Source organism: Andrena cerasifolii, chromosome 1 (assembly GCF_050908995.1).
Source record: "Andrena cerasifolii isolate SP2316 chromosome 1, iyAndCera1_principal, whole genome shotgun sequence".
In the NCBI taxonomy this organism is placed as follows: domain Eukaryota; kingdom Metazoa; phylum Arthropoda; class Insecta; order Hymenoptera; family Andrenidae; genus Andrena; species Andrena cerasifolii.
In genome coordinates this window covers 14,434,916-14,453,728 of record NC_135118.1, presented here as the reverse complement: position 1 = coordinate 14,453,728, position 18,813 = coordinate 14,434,916, and the positions used below count along the sequence as shown (strand labels likewise).

The following is an 18,813-nucleotide window of genomic DNA, read 5'->3' as shown; positions in this document are numbered from 1 at the left end:
ATCTCGTATTGGTCTACGGAGCCGAGCAGCGTTCCCGCTACCCCACCATACCCTGTGAGGGCTACGCAACTCCAACTGACAAATCCACGATCGTCAGGTGGTGATGGGTCATTTCTCCTCGATCGCTGCTCGCGAAAACGAATTCATCGGCCAATATATCTGGCTTCGACCTTAGTAGAGCTTTTATTTACATCAGCGATTTGTACAAGAATAAAAATAATGCGATGCGAAATTCTTTTAATTTCTCTATTAACGACAACTTTGGTTTTAACAATTGCATATCATTGAACAAGTATTATGAACAGTGGAAAATTAAATACATATGATGCGTGTGGTTTAATATTATCTTCTTTCAAAGACACCTATTGTATTATCATAAACAAAGGAGGATTATGACTTCTCATGTGTTAGTTGTAGTAGTACTACTCGTTGGTGGTGTTGACTTATTACTTTGTACACTTTCACTTGGGAACATTGAACGATATTCTGCCATTGCTTTTTCATATGCATCTGTTTCTTGCAAACCATCCTGCAATTAATTAAGTAAAGTATTACGTACAACATTTAATATGTATTATCAAAAATATATGTAGAATTTACAGTTTGTTCCTTCACCTATTTATGGCTTGAACATTAATATCCATTTTTTAATTAAAAACAGAAAGAAAAGTCTATGAATTGCATGTTACAAAAATTCTATGGATTTCTATATGAGCAGGGTTGCCAGATTGGGCCTGATCTTTTACCGGAGATTTCAATTTCGTGGAGGATTAGAGTGGGATGGGGAAAGTGGGAGAAAAAAAGGGCCAATAAAAAAACAGGCATCTAAAATTCATTAGAATAATGACTTCGTATAAAGGAGTAATAATAATAAAAAAATATTATGAATAGTTATTAGAATTTGTTACAGATTTTAATGGTTTTCTATTTTTTTTATGGCATGCTGCAACATACTCTCTATTCTGCCGGAGATTTTTATTGTGCCTGCCTGAGGCCAGAGCCAACAGTTTAACACCTGAAACTCCGGCTGAATGCCGAAGATCTGGCAACCCTGTATAGAGTCAACACCATCCCAACCCTTGATATGAGTTAATATTTTTAGATTCTGTATTATATATTAAAAGTAGTATGGTTTTCATTGTTACCTTCTGATACATTGCATACATCTCAAGAAAAGTTTCAGAACGGGAATTTTTCTTACTTTTTAAATCTATTTTTGGTAAAAATTCAATATCTTTATGAAATTTCCTGCAAAATAGAGCTAAGTTTAAAGTATAATTATATTTACTATGTACATACAGTCTGTGCATAAATCGTGCTTACACTCTTACGATATCTTCTTCGTAAAATATATCTCTGATTGGCTTGTCTGACACTGGTCTATCATAGCGTGGCTCATACTTTGGAGGAAAAGCTTTGTATATTTCGTACCACAATGGCACATTTTGCTCTTTCATAGAGCCACCTTGAATCAAGGATGTTATTCTAAAATGTATTTAGAAATAATTTTTACAAACGCCTGCCCACCTGTGCTTTATTACGCATATTGTGAAATTTAAAGGGTACGTAAAAGGCGCCGCCCTTTCTCTAGCTTCTACGCTATTACAAGTCATAATCTACAAGCAAAATCTATTCTAATTTAAATTTGCAGGTTCAAAGGGATGAAACTATTAATATTTCTCACAACTTCTTTTCTTTTCCTTTACTCCGATTTGAATATTTTAGTGTCTATTATTTTATAACAATATAACAATTTATTTTACCAGAATTTACATAATAATTATATTGTAATTTATAACCTATTTTATACAAGAATTTATATAGGTTAAGGTTGAAATGTAAGGCATTACCTTGAAAAGATTGTTCCAACTCTTTCAAGCCTACTGTGCGCCATAGTTCACAGATGAAATTTTAATTAATCTGTTATAATCAATTATAATCATATACAACGTAACTAAATATATAACACTTCGCGAGCTGCCTTACCAGCTCGACTCGTCGAAGATGGTCGAGCAGTAATGAAATGAGGACTACGCAAATTTTTCTTTAAATGTTTTGTACTGTTTTATGAAGAATTTCAAAGAAAAGTGAGTACAGTTCTTTTGTTATGAGAGTCTACATACTAATCATTTCATTTCACTTAGCCTTAAAACAAGTGATATCATTTAAATACCTTACCTAACCTAACTCTTTTTCTCTATTGTCATTTTTATTATACGTTTTTTGTGTAAGTACTCTACTTAGTTTAGTTGTATAGCGTTTAAATGTATTACACATGAAATAAAGGTTAAGTTGGGAAGATAATTTAATTATTTATACGTTTTACATGAAATTGTATTTTAACATTTGTCGTATTTTCTATAATATATAGGTTAGGTTATTAAAAATATTTTTCTTGTTATAGGTGAAACTTGAAAATATTTCTCCGTGGACACGGTGTAATAGACAGGTGTTCCAACTCCTTTCCAGAATGTGACTTATTCTTCCTAGTTCTTCTGGCGGCCACTAAATTGGCGCTCAAGCAGAAAAGGCTGACTTTTTGCGAATAATACTATATAATGCTACGATGTCTCTAGTGGTTCTCTGTGACATGCGGTCCTAACCTCTCGGGACTTAAACTTAAAAAATTTCAGCCAATACTATGACACTTTGTGTGTCAGTCTGAAATTCACTGTAATTGAGAATCAAACGAATGCCGAAGTTGACACCATTTCTCGAAATTTCATAAATTATCAGTGCAATTTATGTTCATTTTCATTTGATCCAAACATTCATTGACAATTTCAAAAACCAGTATGCTGAACGTAAGCGAGAGTCAGATTTCTGCAATCGGTCAAGTTTTAAGCGACAAGAATCGACCACTAAAGGAAAGATTCCGTGCACTATTCACCTTAAAAAATATCGGTGGTCCCCAGGCCATTGAACAAATCCACAAGTGTTTCAAAGATGAATCTGCTCTATTGAAACACGAGCTCGCGTATTGCCTTGGCCAGATGCAGGATCCTCGTGCTATACCCATTCTAACAGAGATATTGGAAGATGTCGCGCAAGAACCAATGGTTCGCCACGAAGCAGGTACATTATACGGAACATCATTGCGCATTACATTCCTCTGATAATTTCCGATTATAAGTAATTCAGTTGCGAATGATATTTTCTTTGATTATATTAGGGGAAGCTTTAGGTGCGATCGGCGATGCTAGCGTAATAACTGTATTGGAAAAATACAGCAAAGATCGTGTACCAGAAGTGGCAGAAACATGTGAATTAGCTTTAAACCGATTACAGTGGTTAAAATTAAATGGTACGTCGGTAAATTTAGAGAAAAGCCCTTATATGTCTGTGGACCCAGCACCGCCAGCAGAGATCGACGATGTGGATAAGTTAAGAGACATTCTCTTAGATGAAAATATCCCTTTATTTGAAAGATATCGAGCCATGTTTTCTTTACGAAATATGCGTACGTCAAAAAGCATTCTTGCTCTTAGCGAAGGTAAATACACTAACAAAAAATACACTTTCTCTTAAAAGTTCAGGTAATTATTTAGAAGTTTTCCATCCTCACTGATTTCAATGATTTTTGGATATGTTGTCAAAATCAGGATTCTGAACAACGTTTTCCTATACATGTTACCACCACACAACCTTCGTTTTCGACATATTAGCCAAAAACTTCTGTTGATTCATTCCGACGCAACGCATTCCACTTTCCAACTTGTCCTGGGTATTAGTATTGGTTGAGGCTAGATTAGTGCGGGGGGCGCGTATAGCATGATAGCGAACTGATGTGAGTTTAGAGATTTGAACCAGAAACTTGCAGATGCCCGTCAACACCCTGACTCATATCGGCCCGCTATAACGCTTTACGCGCCCGCGAGCGGGCGCGCGCCCCCCGCGCTGATCTAGCCCCAACCAATACTAATATCCGGGACAAGTTGGAAAGTGGAATGCGTTGCGTCGGAATAAGTCAAAAGAAATTTTTCGCAAATATCTCGGGAATTAAGGTCAGCTTTGTCTTTTGGTTTGTCCCATGCTGGCGCATACGCTGCCACGAACGCGAACTGTAGGTAGGTATACGGCAGAATACATTGTGTAGTAACAGCAGTTTTTCGCGATTATCTCGGAAACGAAGGTCGAGCGGTGGTGACATGTATAGGAAAAAGTTGTTCAGAATCGTGTCCCCGACAACATATCCAAGAATCATGGAAATCGGTGAGGATGGAAAAACTTCTAAATCATTACCAAAGTTCATTATTCTTTTATCAAAATTACCCATTCTTTCTTTGATCGATAGGTCTGAAAGTAGGCAGCGCCTTGTTCAAACACGAGATCGCCTTTGTTCTTGGACAACTGCAGGAAGAAATTACTGTACCATACTTGCAAGCTTCTTTAGAGAATGACAAGGAGAACGAAATGGTACGGCACGAGTGCGCAGAGGCATTAGGTTCCATCGCGACTCCAGATTGCCACAGTATTTTAAATAAATATCTGGATGACAGCAAACGAGTTGTACGGGAGAGTTGTATAATTGCATTAGATATGTGCGAGTATGAAAATAGCACGGAATTTCAATACGCAGATACGTTGGGGAAAGTCGCTGCCTAAAATTGCATTGCCAATGTATTTATAAATAAACAAAAATTTTATATGATAAACCTATTAGAAAATATAAAATTCGTCTATTCTATCATCGTATAATACTTACGTAATATTCTGTCAATTTATTGGTGTGTACGTCATTTTCGTAGAGACACAAAACGTGATTTTCAGCTGTATGAGTGTCATGACTGTCAAAACTTTTCACGCGAGACATACAAAATGGGAAACACTATAAGGCGCTCGTTCGTTCATTTGACGGTGAGGACAGATCGCGATGCGTTTTCCAGGACCGAGTGTCACGATTCGGACGTAATAAAAAAGATTTGGCAGGTCATAGACAAGGACAGCGCATATTACGGATTCGCGTTTTGCACCCTGTAATTATATCCACTATCGCGTCACTGATTCTCCAATTGGTTACATAATGATCCGCAGGCTTTTCGAAAATCATCCCCAATACGCGAAATACTTCGTGGAAGAATCCGTCCCGGTATTCGTGCAAGAGGCGAGAGTGAAGAAGAAGTTCACTGTCATCTACGACATCGTGTGCGCCCTGTTCATTGATTACCAGGACAAGCCAGTCCAGAAAAAGCATCTTCTCGGTTACATAGCGATGGTTCACAAGGACATGGGACTGACGTTGCGAGATTTCGAAGTTCGTTCAAATTCATGTTTCCGACGAATGACGACATGCTTCAGAATTCACAAAATTGGGCTTTGTAACAGGAGAACATGCCGTCGAAAGAGATGGCACAAAGTAACGTCTTCGGAGAGACAATCGAGGATGCCTTCGAAGCTGAAATTCAGGGTACCTCCTTTCGCTTCGTGTTCTCCTTATACCTGGGCCAAAATCTGGCAAAAATTTTGAGAACGACCAAAAATTCGGCTATGTACTAGGAGAACATGATGTCGAAAGAGGTGGCACTAAGTAACGTCTTCGGAGAGAGAATCCAGGATGCCTTCGAAGCTGAAATTCAGAATACCTCTTTTCGCTTCGTGTTCTCCTGATACCTGGGCCAAAATCTGGCAAAAATTTTTAGAATGCACAAAATTGGGCTTTGTAATAGGAGAACGTACCATCGAAAGAGATGGCACAAAGTAACGTCTTCGGAGAGACAATCGAGGATGCCTTCGAAGCTGAAATTCAGGGTACCTCCTTTCGCTTCGTGTTCTCCTTATACCTGGGCCAAAATCTGGCAAAAATTTTGAGAACGCCCAAAAATTCGGCTATGTACTAGGAGAACATGATGTCGAAAGAGGTGGCACAAAGTAATGTCACCGGAGAGCAAATTAAAGAGCGAGAAGTGGCGCAGATGTTTCGAGACAGTGACTGTTTAACGAAGAGACGCAGAATTTTCGAACGCCTCTTGAAAGGCCTGCGCCTCTTATTTGCAACTTTAAGGCGATGCCTTTGAAGCTGAAATAGCCACTAAACATTTGTTGTCATATAGCATATATTTAGGTTATATTTTCTGTCACTTCGAGGAGCCGACTACATAATAATCACGCGCATCCAGTCTGCGCATTTTCACTAGCCCAATTCAACATTCAATACAATTTTGTATATATAATGTTTGTTGACAACTGCTTTCTGCAGAGGACGTGTAATAAGTGTATTTCATGTTCTGTTTCGGTGCTTTGCTAGTAAAAAAATGTCTAACCTAACAAATTTCATTTTCTGAGGACATTCCCTCATCTATTTTCCCTTTTCACTTAGAATTCCTTACTGCTAACGTAGAATATTGTAGCATAAGCACATTTCAAGTAATTAAAATGTACAATGAATTTTCTACGTTTACAGTACCAGCCGACTTTCCGTTTAAATTTTTATAAGTATAACGGAACAGCTGAGAATTTCTTTACTTATTCAGAATAGAATACAGAAATAGCAAACAGCTCCCTCTCGCGTTCACCGGGTAATCGTCGATCTATCGGTATTACCATTTCTGTGCAGATAAAAATGCTGTAATACCGACCTGCCGAATCTGCCAGGTCACGTGACGTCTCTACCCCCTTAATATTTAATGTTCGGGTCTGAACGCCTGAATGACCTCCTCCACTCGAGTCGCCGATCGTCGAGTTGCCATGCATCAGGCGTTCCTGCCCCCAATCTCTAGACATTGATAACTAACATGCGAAGCCTCCAGCGCAGTTTCGTTACTCTTGACTTTCGTCTTATTTTGTCATATAGAATCACCCTGTATATTTACTTCCAGCCCGTAGTATACGAATTTCGTTTGTAGAACTTCATGTCCGATTTACTGGAAACGTTGGCGATAGAGTTGCCGCATGTGATGTCTGAGGAGTACACCTTGATACAGATGAGCTACTTGAAGGATATAGCTGGCATGTTACCAAAACTCATGGAGGAGCAACAGAAACGGCTGGAGCAAATACAAACGTACAGGAGTCCCGCGACCAAGAAAGTATGTCGTTCTCGGGAAGCCGTGCTAAATCTTTGGATCGAAGTTCTGTGACTTTATAGAGAATCAAACGTAAAATCTCTGTGACAGTGTTGCGCATGGCACCGTAATCCACAGTCACAAATGATATACGGCCTCCCGTTGAAGTTTTGGCTGTATAAAAAACGTTATTGGGAATATCGAAGGGCAATTTGGCGATCGACCACGGAGGGTTCGGTAGAGCCAGCAACCCCTACCGTTGCGCCAAATAGAGGCAATATGTCAAATGTTTGCCGGAAGTCCAGTGATGTTAGAAAGAACCAACGCAGGAGGCAATTGAAAACGAAATCTAGGGATAAATCTGTTAATTACGACAGCGAGACCTCCACTGAACCAGAGGGTAATTAAAAGTTGCAGCATTTCTATTTCAGCATATTTAAAATGCCATTCTTCTTTGCCGTTGCGGCAATTAGGAACGGATTTGAAGATTTGGCGCCCTTAGACTAACAAGCGTGTGCCGCCGTTTCCGCAAAGTATCATCAAATATTTTAATTCAGAAGAGTCGAGACAGTTAAAAAATTAATTTAATATGGCAACTCACATCCGAGTCATTTCTAATTCGCTGCATGAAAAAAAGTGAATGGTTTTTTAAGTTGTCAAAAGCCTCTGTGTTTGGACCTTTTCCAATTTCTTTCACTCAAAATATGTCGCTCCCCTCAATTTGCCTCTTCCCCCAAATTTCCCACCCCACAAAATGTGCCGCTTCCTAAAATGTATCGCTCCCCAAAATAACCCGTCCCTCAAAATTTGTTGCGCCTCAAAATGTGATGTTCCCCAAAAATTGTCACTCCCTAAAATTGAATGCTCTTTAAAATTTGTCGCTATTTGACTTCTTTTAATTTCTTGCTTCATATTTATTAGTGCGTTTACCCTACTATGAAAATTTGTAATAAACATAATCCTGCGACGAAACTTCACTGTCAAAAATTTACATTGTATGAAAGATTGATGCTGTCTGTTTATGTTCTGGCATACAATTAATAACAGAGAGATTTCAATAGGAACAAAGCAAGGAGTTAGCTGTTTTCCAAAACAAAAGCGATTTGAGAGGAGGGTGCACAGGCCAAGGAAAAAAAGTTCAGGATTTTCCCCTATGGAAACTATTCATGAGGTAGCGGTTTCTCTTCGATTGAATAGAAAGTCTTTATTATGCCGATTATCACGTACCTATTCATTGAAATGTAACTGATAGGTTCTTTATTTACACTTAGGACGCTAAAGTGGCTGCCGGAACTTCGCCTCCAAAACTGAGCGACGTCAGTCGTGGTTACACCTCGATAGTATCAAAAGCGGGTATGCCTTTTTTTATATGTTACACAGACATTTCTCCATTTCGATGGTTTATTAAAAAAGGCAAATCTATTCCCTCAACGAAGATACGGCGAAGAAGGGCAACACGGCAAGAGAACGGAGGCGCGAAACGAAGATGCCACGTGTTCGATCTTAGAAGGGCAAGTCGATGTGAAGTATAGTGCCTATCCGAGATATAGTGACTTAGATGTGAAATCCCTCAGCGGGGTCTTACCCGACACCCCGCTGGGTACTGGCCGCTAAACCTGCCCCCCTACTACCTCTTGCAGGACTGTATTTAGAGAAGACCAGGACAAAACTGGGACCCTAACAAAAAATAAAACAGAAATTGCAGATACGGTTTATCATTATTAAAAGACATCAATTAAGCTTTGCTACTGGCTATTAAAAATTGTCTCATATTAAATACAAATACATTTTAGTAAGGTACATGTACTGCATTAGAACAGTAGTGGAGAATTTTTGAATCAATACAATAATTAATCAAAGCTTAATTGATGTCTTTTAATAATGATAAACCGTATCTTCAATTTCTGTTTTATTTTCTGTTAGGGCCCCGATTTTGCCCTGGTCTTCTCTAAATACAGTCCTGCAAGAGTTAGTAGGGGGCACGTTTAGCGGCCAGTACCCAGCAGGGTATCGGGTAAGACCCCGCTCAGGGACTTCACACCTAAGTCACTATAACTCGGATAGGCACTATACTGTAAAATACGTAACAGCCGTTTAGTTACATCCAGTCCTCTCACGGCCAGATTCTTTTGTCACAAGCTTTCGTCCTTAGCACACCGTCAGCATGGCCGTCCCGACGCGGTGTTAAAAACATAGAAAACATTGTATGACAAAGCGTTAATAAATAGAATGAAAGCACGGTTTATTCGCTTCCAGCTTCTTTGTCCTTCGGCAGCTTATGGGCCGCCTGTTTGTGCAGAATCATCTGGATGTCCGCGAACGATTTACGCGACGTCTCCGGCATCGCCACAGCTGCGACGATCCCTACCACGAGCGTGCTAAGGGCGAAACCGTAGAACATTGTGTGGAAGCCTGCTGCGTCGATCACAATCTGATAACATTTCGCCACGATGATCCCCAATACAGAGCCATAAGTGGTGATGATCGTGGTTGCCAAGCTTTTCACCGTTACCGGAAAGATTTCGGAGGAGACGACGAACGGGATAGGCGCCAAACCGAGGGAATGGGAGCCGAAATAGACCACGAGAGCGACCAGCGGGACCCAAGAGAAACTCTTCACGTCCATGTTCAGTTTCTCGAGGAGGAAGTACGATGCTACGATGCCGAGGCACAAGGTACAAACGAACGCCGATATCAGGTAAAGGGGCTTCCTACCGAACATGTCCACGATGAACGCGGATGCTATACTCGCTATCAGGGCCACCCCGCCGAGGATAATCAGCGCCATATTGGTGCTAATGCTGGAGGTGACGTTTTGAAACAGAAGACCAGCATACGATTGTATAGCTATCAGTCCAGAAATCTGCTGTCCCGTCATTAACAGCAGCACGATGAGTAGCGCTTTCCTGTGCGCTCGATCTGTGAAAAGCTCCTTCAAGCTTCCGTTCTGTTGCTCCTTTACGAACGCAGACATTTCGTTGAGTTCGTTGGTGTTGTCGTTCGTACCGCGTAGCGATTTCAGGGCCAACTCGGCGCCTTTTCGGTTTCCCTTCTGCAAGTAGTAGTACGGCGACTCGGGCATCCATAGGAATGTTAGCATGAAGACGATCGTTGGTATCGCGCAGATGATTACTAGTATCTGCGAAACGGAGTAAACGGATTATCATCGTCGTTATAGTAAACGATTTTATAGAAGTAACGAAGGGCGTGCAAAGGAATTGGTATGCGATATTTTGAATTTATCATGAGTATAATGGGACTGTCATTGTTCGAAGTTGAACACTTGGTGTGACGTCGACGTGTTCTCACGGCGATATTTTGTGAAATGTACGGAAGGGATTGTACGAGTACCTATCCCTGAACGTTTACTTTGAAGGGAAGGCAAGCGAGTTATGGGCTTTTTACGCTGTGTACAAAATTCTCTCTGGCAAAAGCGACCGCTTGGAAGGGGTCGGCTGACTTAAGGGGGGAGCCTGGTGTAACTAGCTGAAAATCGAGGCATTTTTCGGGAATTTTTTTTAAAGGAAGTATTTAATCGATCTCTCTGAAACTTTCTGGATATTATATTATCAGATTAAGGTAGATAAAAAAAATTATATTAAAAGGAGGGACAAATAACAGAGTTATACGGGCTTATGCCCAATTACTTGGCGACGCAATTATTTCGCGGGGGGCAACGTAGCGTTTACTGTATTAATTTGAAACCAAAAATTCAACAATTTTTGTTTAGTTTATGAGTGCATGCACAAATCGTATAAATTCGTAACTTAAAAGATGCAAAATTGAACAAATGGCGGCCTCTTGAAAAAAAGTTGACTTTTTCTAACGAATTTTTGCCTTAAATGTGTAAAACAAGTTATTTATTTAAACAATATCATTATACCAATAGCTAAGCTCTGTGACGAAAATGTTCACAAATATTCGCGCACAAGGTCAAGTCGATCGGTTGAATATTTTTGGAGTTACATTGCCCGCCAATTGTAAAACTGTCGTTTCGAGAAAAACGCATTTAAAGTTTTCTGGCAACCTGGTGCTCCGTAGATAAAAACGGCTATATCCACTTTAATTTTTCGAATTTCGTTTTGCGGCTTTGGGAACATATTATCGTCATGTTCAACTATTGATTTATACGAACAAAAAATCGTTTTTTTCGCTCCGCTACACCAGGCTCCCCCCTGATGGAGGTACATAGTCTTGACAGGTCGGAAAATGGGGTAATTTTTACGATTTTTTTTTCTTGTGTATAAATTAAGCTGTATTCTGTTCAAAAAGAAATTTAATTTCTTAAGAAATGGTGCCATAGCCCCTTCCCCCCTTAATATGAAAAAAAAATCATAAAAATGAACCTATTTTCCGAACCTGTAAAGGGTATGACCCCCCCCCCCCTGGGGGTTGTCAAAAGCCAATGGACCTACATATATGTAAAATTTGAGAACATTCCACCCAGTCGATTATTCTCTATAAATTCTTGAGAATCCCCATATTTTAGGGGCCTCTGAAGGAGAAACCTCCCCTTAACAGGTGAATTTTACAAAACCTCGCGCCACTCCAAGTGTTAATTATTTACTTTCGTTATGCCAGTGAAACGTTTATCCAATTTCTCTGCAACGCTGTCGCGTCTGCCGCATTTTCACTGGCAGCTCGTCGGAGTTACCTTTCCGTCTACTTGTGGCCCAACAATGTACTCTATCATAAATCCTATGTTAAGTAACAAGGCCATCATCGTGCTGGAAGCTCCCCTGATTTTCGTCTCGACGATTTCTCCGAGGTATATCGGAACCATGGCGCAAAGAGCCCCGATAGATGCGCCACCGAACAGCCTTCCCACGAACAGTTCGATCCATGAACCAGCAACGAAGGTGAGGACCCAGCAGATCAGAAACGGCACCGAAGTTAGGTAGAGAAACCATTTTCTACCGATCAGGTCTAACAGCAAGGCGGATAGAATCGGTCCAAACAAGGCGCCTATCGGCAGTGCTGTGACCACCCATGCTCCCTCATCGGAAGTCAAATGCAGGGGAGAAGATTTCTCCTGGAGTTTGGGCAAGCTAGGTGTCGGCCAGGCGAAGACCAATCCGCAGGCGAGCATCGGTAGAGTACCTTCAAACGAATAGAATTTTGTTACGTGCGTCAGAAAGTTTCTTCGAAAGTTTTTAGGCGACAGACAAATGCACAAACACTTTCTGCGTTATACCTATATATCAAGATTGACCGTCAGAAGAAGATCCGTTTTTATCGTCAAAGTAGAGCTTCTAAAGTTTAATGACTGTATTTCGGGACCACTTTCGTTAAGGATGTGAATGATTTACCTATAATAGTTGCTACTATTTGTGGGCGTAAACGTTTCGTGCCATTGCCAACTCCTTCTTCCACTTTCTGCATGTCCGCAAGTTTTTCAGTCATCGTTGTGTAGTCTCTCTTCTGTAAACTAAAAAGGGATTGTTTTCATTATCGTAGCTACGTTGAACTTAACCACCATCACCCTTCAAGTTGGTTATACATTGAAAATGAAGATTTAGTAAGAAGGAAACAGCATTTTCTATAACATTCAATATGCTGAAGATGTTCCCATTTTCCCCTTTGGACGACAAGAAAAATATTTTCCTTGCAGGCTACAACGTAAAGAGTGCAATATTTACTCCGCGTAATGCGCTTAAAGCTCGTACGTGAATTTCATTCCAGGTACGCGAATCGATGCTGTAACTTTACCACCTGACAGGTGCGCATCCAGCCACGAAGCAGCTACTTTTCAATCACGACACGCTTCGTTGCGAAACGAACGATCACGGGACCGAGAGTCATTTGTATCATCTCGAGAACTTTGGATACAGTGTCTGATGAAGATACAGTGTCTAAATATTAAATTAGGAATTGAGGACGTAGCAGCAAGAGTTATGACTTGTAATATATGTACACAAAATCCTACGTCGTTTGGTGCACGTTTGATGCTATTACAAATTTTGAATCTGCACCCGTTACTTTTTTGCGCATCACGAATGCACCAGATTTGAAAAATAGAAATAGAAACTTATCAACTGAACAGCTACTACTTATTGCGTGAAAATATATATTTTTTAACTAGTGTTCTGTTTTTAATTTCAAGTCAAAGCAATAATTTTATAAACAGTTTCTTTTAATTAACTTAAAATTGGTAAAGATGCACCCCTCTTGCCGCAAGGTCCTCAACTATACTTGTATTTTATACGGTCAGGACTAATTTCTCCGTTCGAGAAGTCACTAACCAAGATCTGCCACAGAACCATCAAAATTAACATTGAACAAATCGCCTGTATCCATGGCCTGTGACAATTAATTCATATAACTGGATATCCAGTTCCCCCTCTGTTTTTACATTAATGTGGGACATGTTCTGTAAATAATGTCAAGCCTGTCAAAGACATATCGAACGCATCACTACACTCCAGTCTCGGTAAACCGGCTTTCGTTTAATCCGCCCAGGAAAATCGATTACAAACGTCCATCCATTACACGCGCACTCGACTAATTGCAAGAATAGGCTCCATCTTCGAACACCGATTATCTCGAAAGCAGCTCGTCCTCTGCTTCTCTATTTATTCTTTCACTTTGTACAACCACGAAAAGTAAGACGTATAACACACACCTACAAGATGACGTTACTGTCGTACCACCAAAGACTAACGACGACGTCGCGCAAGGTTAATCGATTAAACTAATAAAGCCAGCGCGTACAAAGTTAGCCCACTTGGATCGTAATTGAACCCCGCCGATTAAATGGCTCCCTTATGCCACGGGGAACGGCTCGAAGCGTAATGGTAACGACCAATTGGCACGATCGTTTCACCCCCGAAAAGGATCGAGCTGTTAAACGCTATTTAAGCCCTGCGAGTCAAGGCTTTTAACAGAAGGGTTCACCGACCAAACCGCGATGCAGCCAGTCGAATCGGTTGAGCTAACTGAGCTAGCTGCTCGTTGATCGTGTAAAGGAGCTTAATCCTTTAATCACTTAAACGCGTGGCGTTAATAGCGGCGGCCCGGCGGAGGGGGTAGATTTAAAATAGCATTAGATAGGCAGTGGCGGTTAGTCGGGCTCGAAGAACGAGTAGTCGTCGTCGAACCGTGCCAGCGATTGAGCGAATTGAAACGACGACGGTACGTGCTGGCACGTGACATATCACACAGAATTACGGTAATTGCGGTGACATTAATCGACCGTTCGCACCCTGTGATAGCCAGCGATCACGGCGCGATCTGCATGGATCGATCTATCCCGACGAACCTCGAGAGCCACCCTCGTTTCTCTTCGGTTCTTCCTCATCTTCCTTTTTTTCAATCTCCCCCTGTGTTGGATGCGAACGAACCTGATGCGAGATCAGGGAGTCGCGGGAAATTTTAGTGGTGCCTCGTAACTCTTAATTAAAGTTTGATACAACTCGAGCGGTAAAATTGCATCGGTGGGTATGTGCTACTAATATTATAAAGATCGCTGGGTTGCTCGATTTTTAAAAAAATAACGTTTATTACAATTGACTGTTACTATAGTCGACAAGAGGCAAAGTATAAATGTGTTATATGTATGGCCGTTTCTAAGGCCGACAAGAGTCGAGAACCTTTTTGGGTCATTCCACGCGAAGTCGGACACTTTTCGGAGCAACATTTCGGATTTTGGTGCAACTTGGATATGTTGTAGTCTTTAGGGGTATATAAACATATCTCGAAGGATTTTTCGAAATGTCAAAAATTGTAGATGTTACAGCTCTTTGAAATATAGTGTTTACTATTTTTCCAAAAATTATAACTGTTGAAATAATAAACTGATAAAAATGACCTTTTGGGTGCTTACAGTGCAGATATAAGAGTACCTAATAAAAATTACTTCACTTAATAAAAACGAATATTTGATCATTTATTTAGTAATTGTTCTAAACAAATGCAATTTTATAGTTGAAGGCACCTTTTTAAAAATTTGGAAAAATAGGAGGATGAAGCCCTGTTTTTCCTCTTTTTGGACATGTTTTAAAAAACGTGGACGTTTTAAAATTGGCCAAATGAAAATTAATTGAATGTAACGCGGCGTCAAATCACACCGGCTCGACTGGTCGCTCGGGCCGTGCGGTACTCGCAGCGGCCCAGGTTCGTCCGCGCCCCTAACTGACAAACTCATAAACCGTATTCCCTGGGAAATACCCCTCTCGTCGGCCTCTACCAGTTGCCGCAGCCCCGGGTCGTAACATATACATTAATTGTCGGTAATTGCAGTGTTAAAAATATATTTATCATGTATCGCGAAGAAGAGGCACGTGCACGAATATTATTATTGAAAAGCTCGTTTGCTTTCTAGAAATTGAAGGAAGTGATATTGGAAGTCCTACATCCGGCATTGAGAAAGCAATTCACAACGGAAGTAGCCGAGGCGTGGAGTAAAACCCTGGATGCAGCGTTCACAAAGATATACGAAGTGTTCTCGCCCTGAAGAACGAGCATTCACGACTTCGTCAAGCTAACGCACCGACTTATTTTTAATACTCGCCAAGTATTAAATACTGTATACAAAGCGCACTAAATTTTCGTGTTCGAACGATTGTGGAACGAAGGGAAACGTCGAGCCCTACTGCGCACATCGAACAGGAATATGTATGCAGCCTCTATTTTAGATTATTAATATTTTGTGTACTGTAATCTCTATATGCAATGTAATAATTATTCCCCATTTATAAATCGCCCTCATTGAAATACGAGTCACAGTGACGCTTCACGATTCAAACGAAACCAATCCCGTTGCATGCCCCGCTTAATTGAACTCCCCTTAAATCAAACGAAATTGATAACCGTCGCTCTGATAACGCTTACACGCATCCGATATAAAGGTACTTCAATTAATGTACCGATAACCGTCGATTTTCAATTTCATCGGAATACATTTATCATTAGCAGATGTACGGAGGAACAGTGCTGTTTATAGATACATCTCAAACACAAAAATCAACAAGATTTGGTAATCTGTAGACGCGTGGCTATCTGAACCAGCATAATGACAAAATATTGCGAAACAAATGGCAACGACTTAAGGTGCGTTTAAACCAAACGAACGAATCCCGGCTCGTTTGCCACCCCCTCAACCTCCCCAACTTCGACAAAATTCGTGCTTGACAACTCCGGCGGCGTGGCGCTACGAAGATATACCAATAAAACAATATTAAATAAATTATTATTGAATAAAAAAAGGTTTCTTGTTGTCTGAATATACAGTAAAACACTCATAAAGTTTTGGAAAGATTCTATTTATATTTGTTGAGAAAATAATTCTAAAAAAACCACCCTGTTTTCAGCGTCCTAAAATATTGCAAAACTGGGGCGTTTTAGTAAACTGAATAGACTAGAGATAGTATGCATAATAGAACAAAATCATTTACTCACATGAGAAACAAAATATTAGCTTTAAAAAATAACTTAATGCCTCAGAACATCGAGATCAGTGGAGTAAACAATATGACCCCGAAATAGGTTTTACAGAATTGTGATTCGCATTCGTTAATACAAGTAAAGTGCTAATATCTGGTTGAAGAAGCGAGAACTAGCTATGGTCGGTACTGTAAGCTGGTCGGTACTGCACGACTCTCCCCTATTCATTGGCATTTTCTTATTTCTTCTACGCAATCTGGTGGCGAAAATGAAAACAGTCTAATCGGGTTAGCTGTCACATGTAATTGGCAGTATTGGGAATTCCCACTGTTTGATGGTCGATTTTGTAAAATTTAACAGCCTATTTAATGACAAAAACATTATTGCACTGTTTCAATACTTGTGTGACACCAGTCCTGTAACGCGATTCACCCGATTACAGAGCTAACTTCAGTAGATGGCGCTCTCACAGTATTTTCCAATACAGTAACGAAAATATTCGGACACTTTTTAAAATCACATAACTTTTTTAGAATTTGTCCAAACGACATGAATTATTTTAGAAGCTAGCAGGATCAGTTTGCTAAATGACGTGATTCGTCGTTTTGAAAAAAAAATGCAATTGGTTGGAATAGCAAAAAAAAAAATAGTAAAGGTTGTTTTTTAAACTTTTTTTTGTGAGCCTGTAATGAAAATTCAAATAGACACGTTTGTAGATTGAAGTAAGTTGTATGCATGCCTAAAATTTCATCAAAATCGGTTAACGTTTCTCTGAGCTATGAAGGTTTAAATATATCGGGAATTTCCCGATTTTCGACCTTATTCTGCGATCTTTAAGCGTTCATAGCCCAGAGCAACGTTAACCGATTTTCATGAAATTTTAGTCATGTATACAACTTACTTCAATCTACAAACGTGTCTATTTCAATTTTCATTACAGACTCACAAAAAAAAGTTTAAAAAACGGCCTTTACTATTTTTTTTTTTGCTATTCCGTCCAGTTGCATCTTTTCAAAACAACGAATCACATCAGTTAGCAAACTAATCCTTCTAGCTTCACAAAAAAACTCAAGTCGCTTGGATTAATTTGAAAAAAGTTATGCGATTTTAAAAACTGTCCGAATATTTTCGTTACTCACCGTATACTCTTTCAAATGTGAACGTTGTTGTAGACACATCAGAAACCGTAGGAATATTATCATCCTGGTGCTCACTCTTTTGTCTCCTTGTGTGTCATTAACGCCCTTTAATATTTTCCAAGTATTTCAAAACCACTCCGCCCGAATAACCGGGGTGTAGCTGCGTAACGAAAAATAGCCCGCGGAACGTAACCGAACGCGCGAGAGAGTTGCGGACAGTTCCGAAACGGTGCATCTCTAGTCGCCTGACGCACAGCACTGATGAATACGTCGTGCCGTGGAAATCATTGAAACCTTACTTAAAGTAAGCGATAGTCACTCACCAAGGAAATAATCAGGTGTCGTTTGTAACTGTCACGTTACAATTAGGTACAGAATTGTGACTTGTGGCGACAGTCACTTCGGCGAAGTAGCCAACACTTACTTGACATCAGAAGCCACAAGTCACTCACTTTATAAAGTTCGATGTCTCTTCAGGAAAGATTAGAGCAATTTTCCTGGGTTAGGGACGATGATAAAAATCCAAGGCCAAGTATCGCCGTCTCAATTACCGTCATTTCCCTTGTTGCGACGCTTATATCATCGCCGAAAATATACATTTCGTCTGGAAGTAATCGATAACTGATTATCAGGAGCCGTTGCTTGTGGGTAATATTATTTAGGGTGTCGGCGTGCACTATAATCATTCGTCACTGTGTCGCCCCCTTAGTATCGTCAGAATCAGTTACACTTCATACGCTGAGGACTTGCTATAGTAATAATCTTCCTTCATCTATAGATAGTATTCTTAGATAGGAGGTGACACTAGCCTTCGGTATTGCACAATGACAATTACAAACGCAATGCCCGACGACCTCGAAGACTCGTCGTTTTTATATTTCGCAGAGAATTTTCCTATAATTTTTCTTGCCCTAATTTTCTTGGCAAAGATAGCAACTCGCGTAGAAGATAGTGCCGAGTCTTGTAGAACGTACGTGGACAATGTAACAATTATTAGATTATTATCTTAGTTTTCTTTGTACAGATTTTGTGTTGTATTTATTTGTAGTTATTCAATGGCTTCTTCTATTATTCGAGTTAATGAGACGGGTGTAGCGGGACAAGGGAGCTTTATAATAATTCTTTCTTCGTGACCTACTTCAGTTGATTCAAGCTAAACTAAATGCAATAATTTTCACGAAAATCGGTCCAGTAGTTACGGAGAAATTCGCGGGAAAACATAATACATACTAGCATACTGTGCACCGATGGAAAGAAGACTGTCGAGAAACTCTAGGGTCCGAATATCACGT

The 18,813-nt window shown here is 40.1% G+C and overlaps 4 protein-coding genes across 5 annotated transcripts; 2 read left to right on the top strand and 2 right to left on the bottom strand.

The window, feature by feature from the left end:
* Positions 1 to 171: 171 nt before the first annotated feature.
* On the bottom strand, positions 172 to 2,375 carry Mrps23 (mitochondrial ribosomal protein S23). Its single transcript, XM_076806950.1, has 4 exons — positions 1,851 to 2,375; positions 1,324 to 1,485; positions 1,146 to 1,248; positions 172 to 529 (listed from the first exon to the last, which is right to left on the bottom strand). The coding sequence occupies exons 1-4, from the start codon at positions 1,892 to 1,894 to the stop codon at positions 401 to 403; spliced, it is 438 nt and encodes a 145-aa protein (XP_076663065.1). The 5' UTR covers positions 1,895 to 2,375; the 3' UTR covers positions 172 to 400.
* Nero (deoxyhypusine hydroxylase nero) lies at positions 2,013 to 4,659 on the top strand. Its single transcript, XM_076830474.1, has 4 exons — positions 2,013 to 2,087; positions 2,405 to 3,075; positions 3,173 to 3,493; positions 4,295 to 4,659. The coding sequence occupies exons 2-4, from the start codon at positions 2,796 to 2,798 to the stop codon at positions 4,603 to 4,605; spliced, it is 912 nt and encodes a 303-aa protein (XP_076686589.1). The 5' UTR covers positions 2,013 to 2,087; positions 2,405 to 2,795; the 3' UTR covers positions 4,606 to 4,659.
* Positions 4,660 to 4,802: 143 nt separating this feature from the next.
* On the top strand, positions 4,803 to 7,516 carry LOC143371451 (uncharacterized). The gene is made up of 4 exons (XM_076816641.1): positions 4,803 to 4,976; positions 5,035 to 5,254; positions 6,843 to 7,073; positions 7,113 to 7,516. Exons 1-4 carry the CDS (start codon positions 4,819 to 4,821, stop codon positions 7,407 to 7,409), a joined length of 906 nt encoding a protein of 301 aa, XP_076672756.1. The 5' UTR covers positions 4,803 to 4,818; the 3' UTR covers positions 7,410 to 7,516.
* A 1,706-nt stretch (positions 7,517 to 9,222) lies between these two features.
* Positions 9,223 to 17,984, bottom strand: LOC143374999 (facilitated trehalose transporter Tret1-like). Of its 2 annotated transcripts, none has more exons than XM_076824092.1 (4): positions 17,845 to 17,984; positions 12,311 to 12,429; positions 11,656 to 12,101; positions 9,223 to 10,140 (listed from the first exon to the last, which is right to left on the bottom strand). In XM_076824092.1, exons 2-4 carry the CDS (start codon positions 12,402 to 12,404, stop codon positions 9,244 to 9,246), a joined length of 1,437 nt encoding a protein of 478 aa, XP_076680207.1. In that variant the 5' UTR covers positions 12,405 to 12,429; positions 17,845 to 17,984; the 3' UTR covers positions 9,223 to 9,243. The 2 variants fall into 2 exon arrangements, with proteins under 2 accessions (XP_076680207.1, XP_076681044.1); XM_076824929.1 differs by lacking the exon at positions 17,845 to 17,984 and adding an exon at positions 13,624 to 13,641.
* Between the last annotated feature and the right edge of the window lie 829 nt (positions 17,985 to 18,813).

Bases quoted from the DNA above. Each gene is read 5' to 3' on its own strand.
- Nero (XM_076830474.1), top strand. From the start codon at position 2,796: ATGCTGAACGTAAGCGAGAGTCAGATTTCTGCAATCGGTCAAGTTTTA. The intron at 3,076-3,172 runs GTACATTATACG...TGATTATATTAG, and splicing joins AATGGTTCGCCACGAAGCAG to GGGAAGCTTTAGGTGCGATC. The intron at 3,494-4,294 runs GTAAATACACTA...TTTGATCGATAG, and splicing joins CATTCTTGCTCTTAGCGAAG to GTCTGAAAGTAGGCAGCGCC.
- Mrps23 (XM_076806950.1), bottom strand. From the start codon at position 1,894: ATGGCGCACAGTAGGCTTGAAAGAGTTGGAACAATCTTTTCAAG. The intron at 1,486-1,850 runs GTAATGCCTTAC...AATACATTTTAG, and splicing joins GTTGGAACAATCTTTTCAAG to AATAACATCCTTGATTCAAG. The intron at 530-1,145 runs GTAACAATGAAA...AATTAATTGCAG, and splicing joins TGTATGCAATGTATCAGAAG to GATGGTTTGCAAGAAACAGA.
- LOC143374999 (XM_076824092.1), bottom strand. From the start codon at position 12,404: ATGACTGAAAAACTTGCGGACATGCAGAAAGTGGAAGAAGGAGTTGGC. The intron at 12,102-12,310 runs GTAAATCATTCA...ATTCGTTTGAAG, and splicing joins AATAGTAGCAACTATTATAG to GTACTCTACCGATGCTCGCC. The intron at 10,141-11,655 runs GTAACTCCGACG...TCCGTTTCGCAG, and splicing joins GGCCACAAGTAGACGGAAAG to ATACTAGTAATCATCTGCGC.
- LOC143371451 (XM_076816641.1), top strand. From the start codon at position 4,819: ATGGGAAACACTATAAGGCGCTCGTTCGTTCATTTGACGGTGAGGACA. The intron at 5,255-6,842 runs GTTCGTTCAAAT...TTTCGTTTGTAG, and splicing joins TGACGTTGCGAGATTTCGAA to AACTTCATGTCCGATTTACT. The intron at 7,074-7,112 runs TGACTTTATAGA...TCTCTGTGACAG, and splicing joins ATCTTTGGATCGAAGTTCTG to TGTTGCGCATGGCACCGTAA.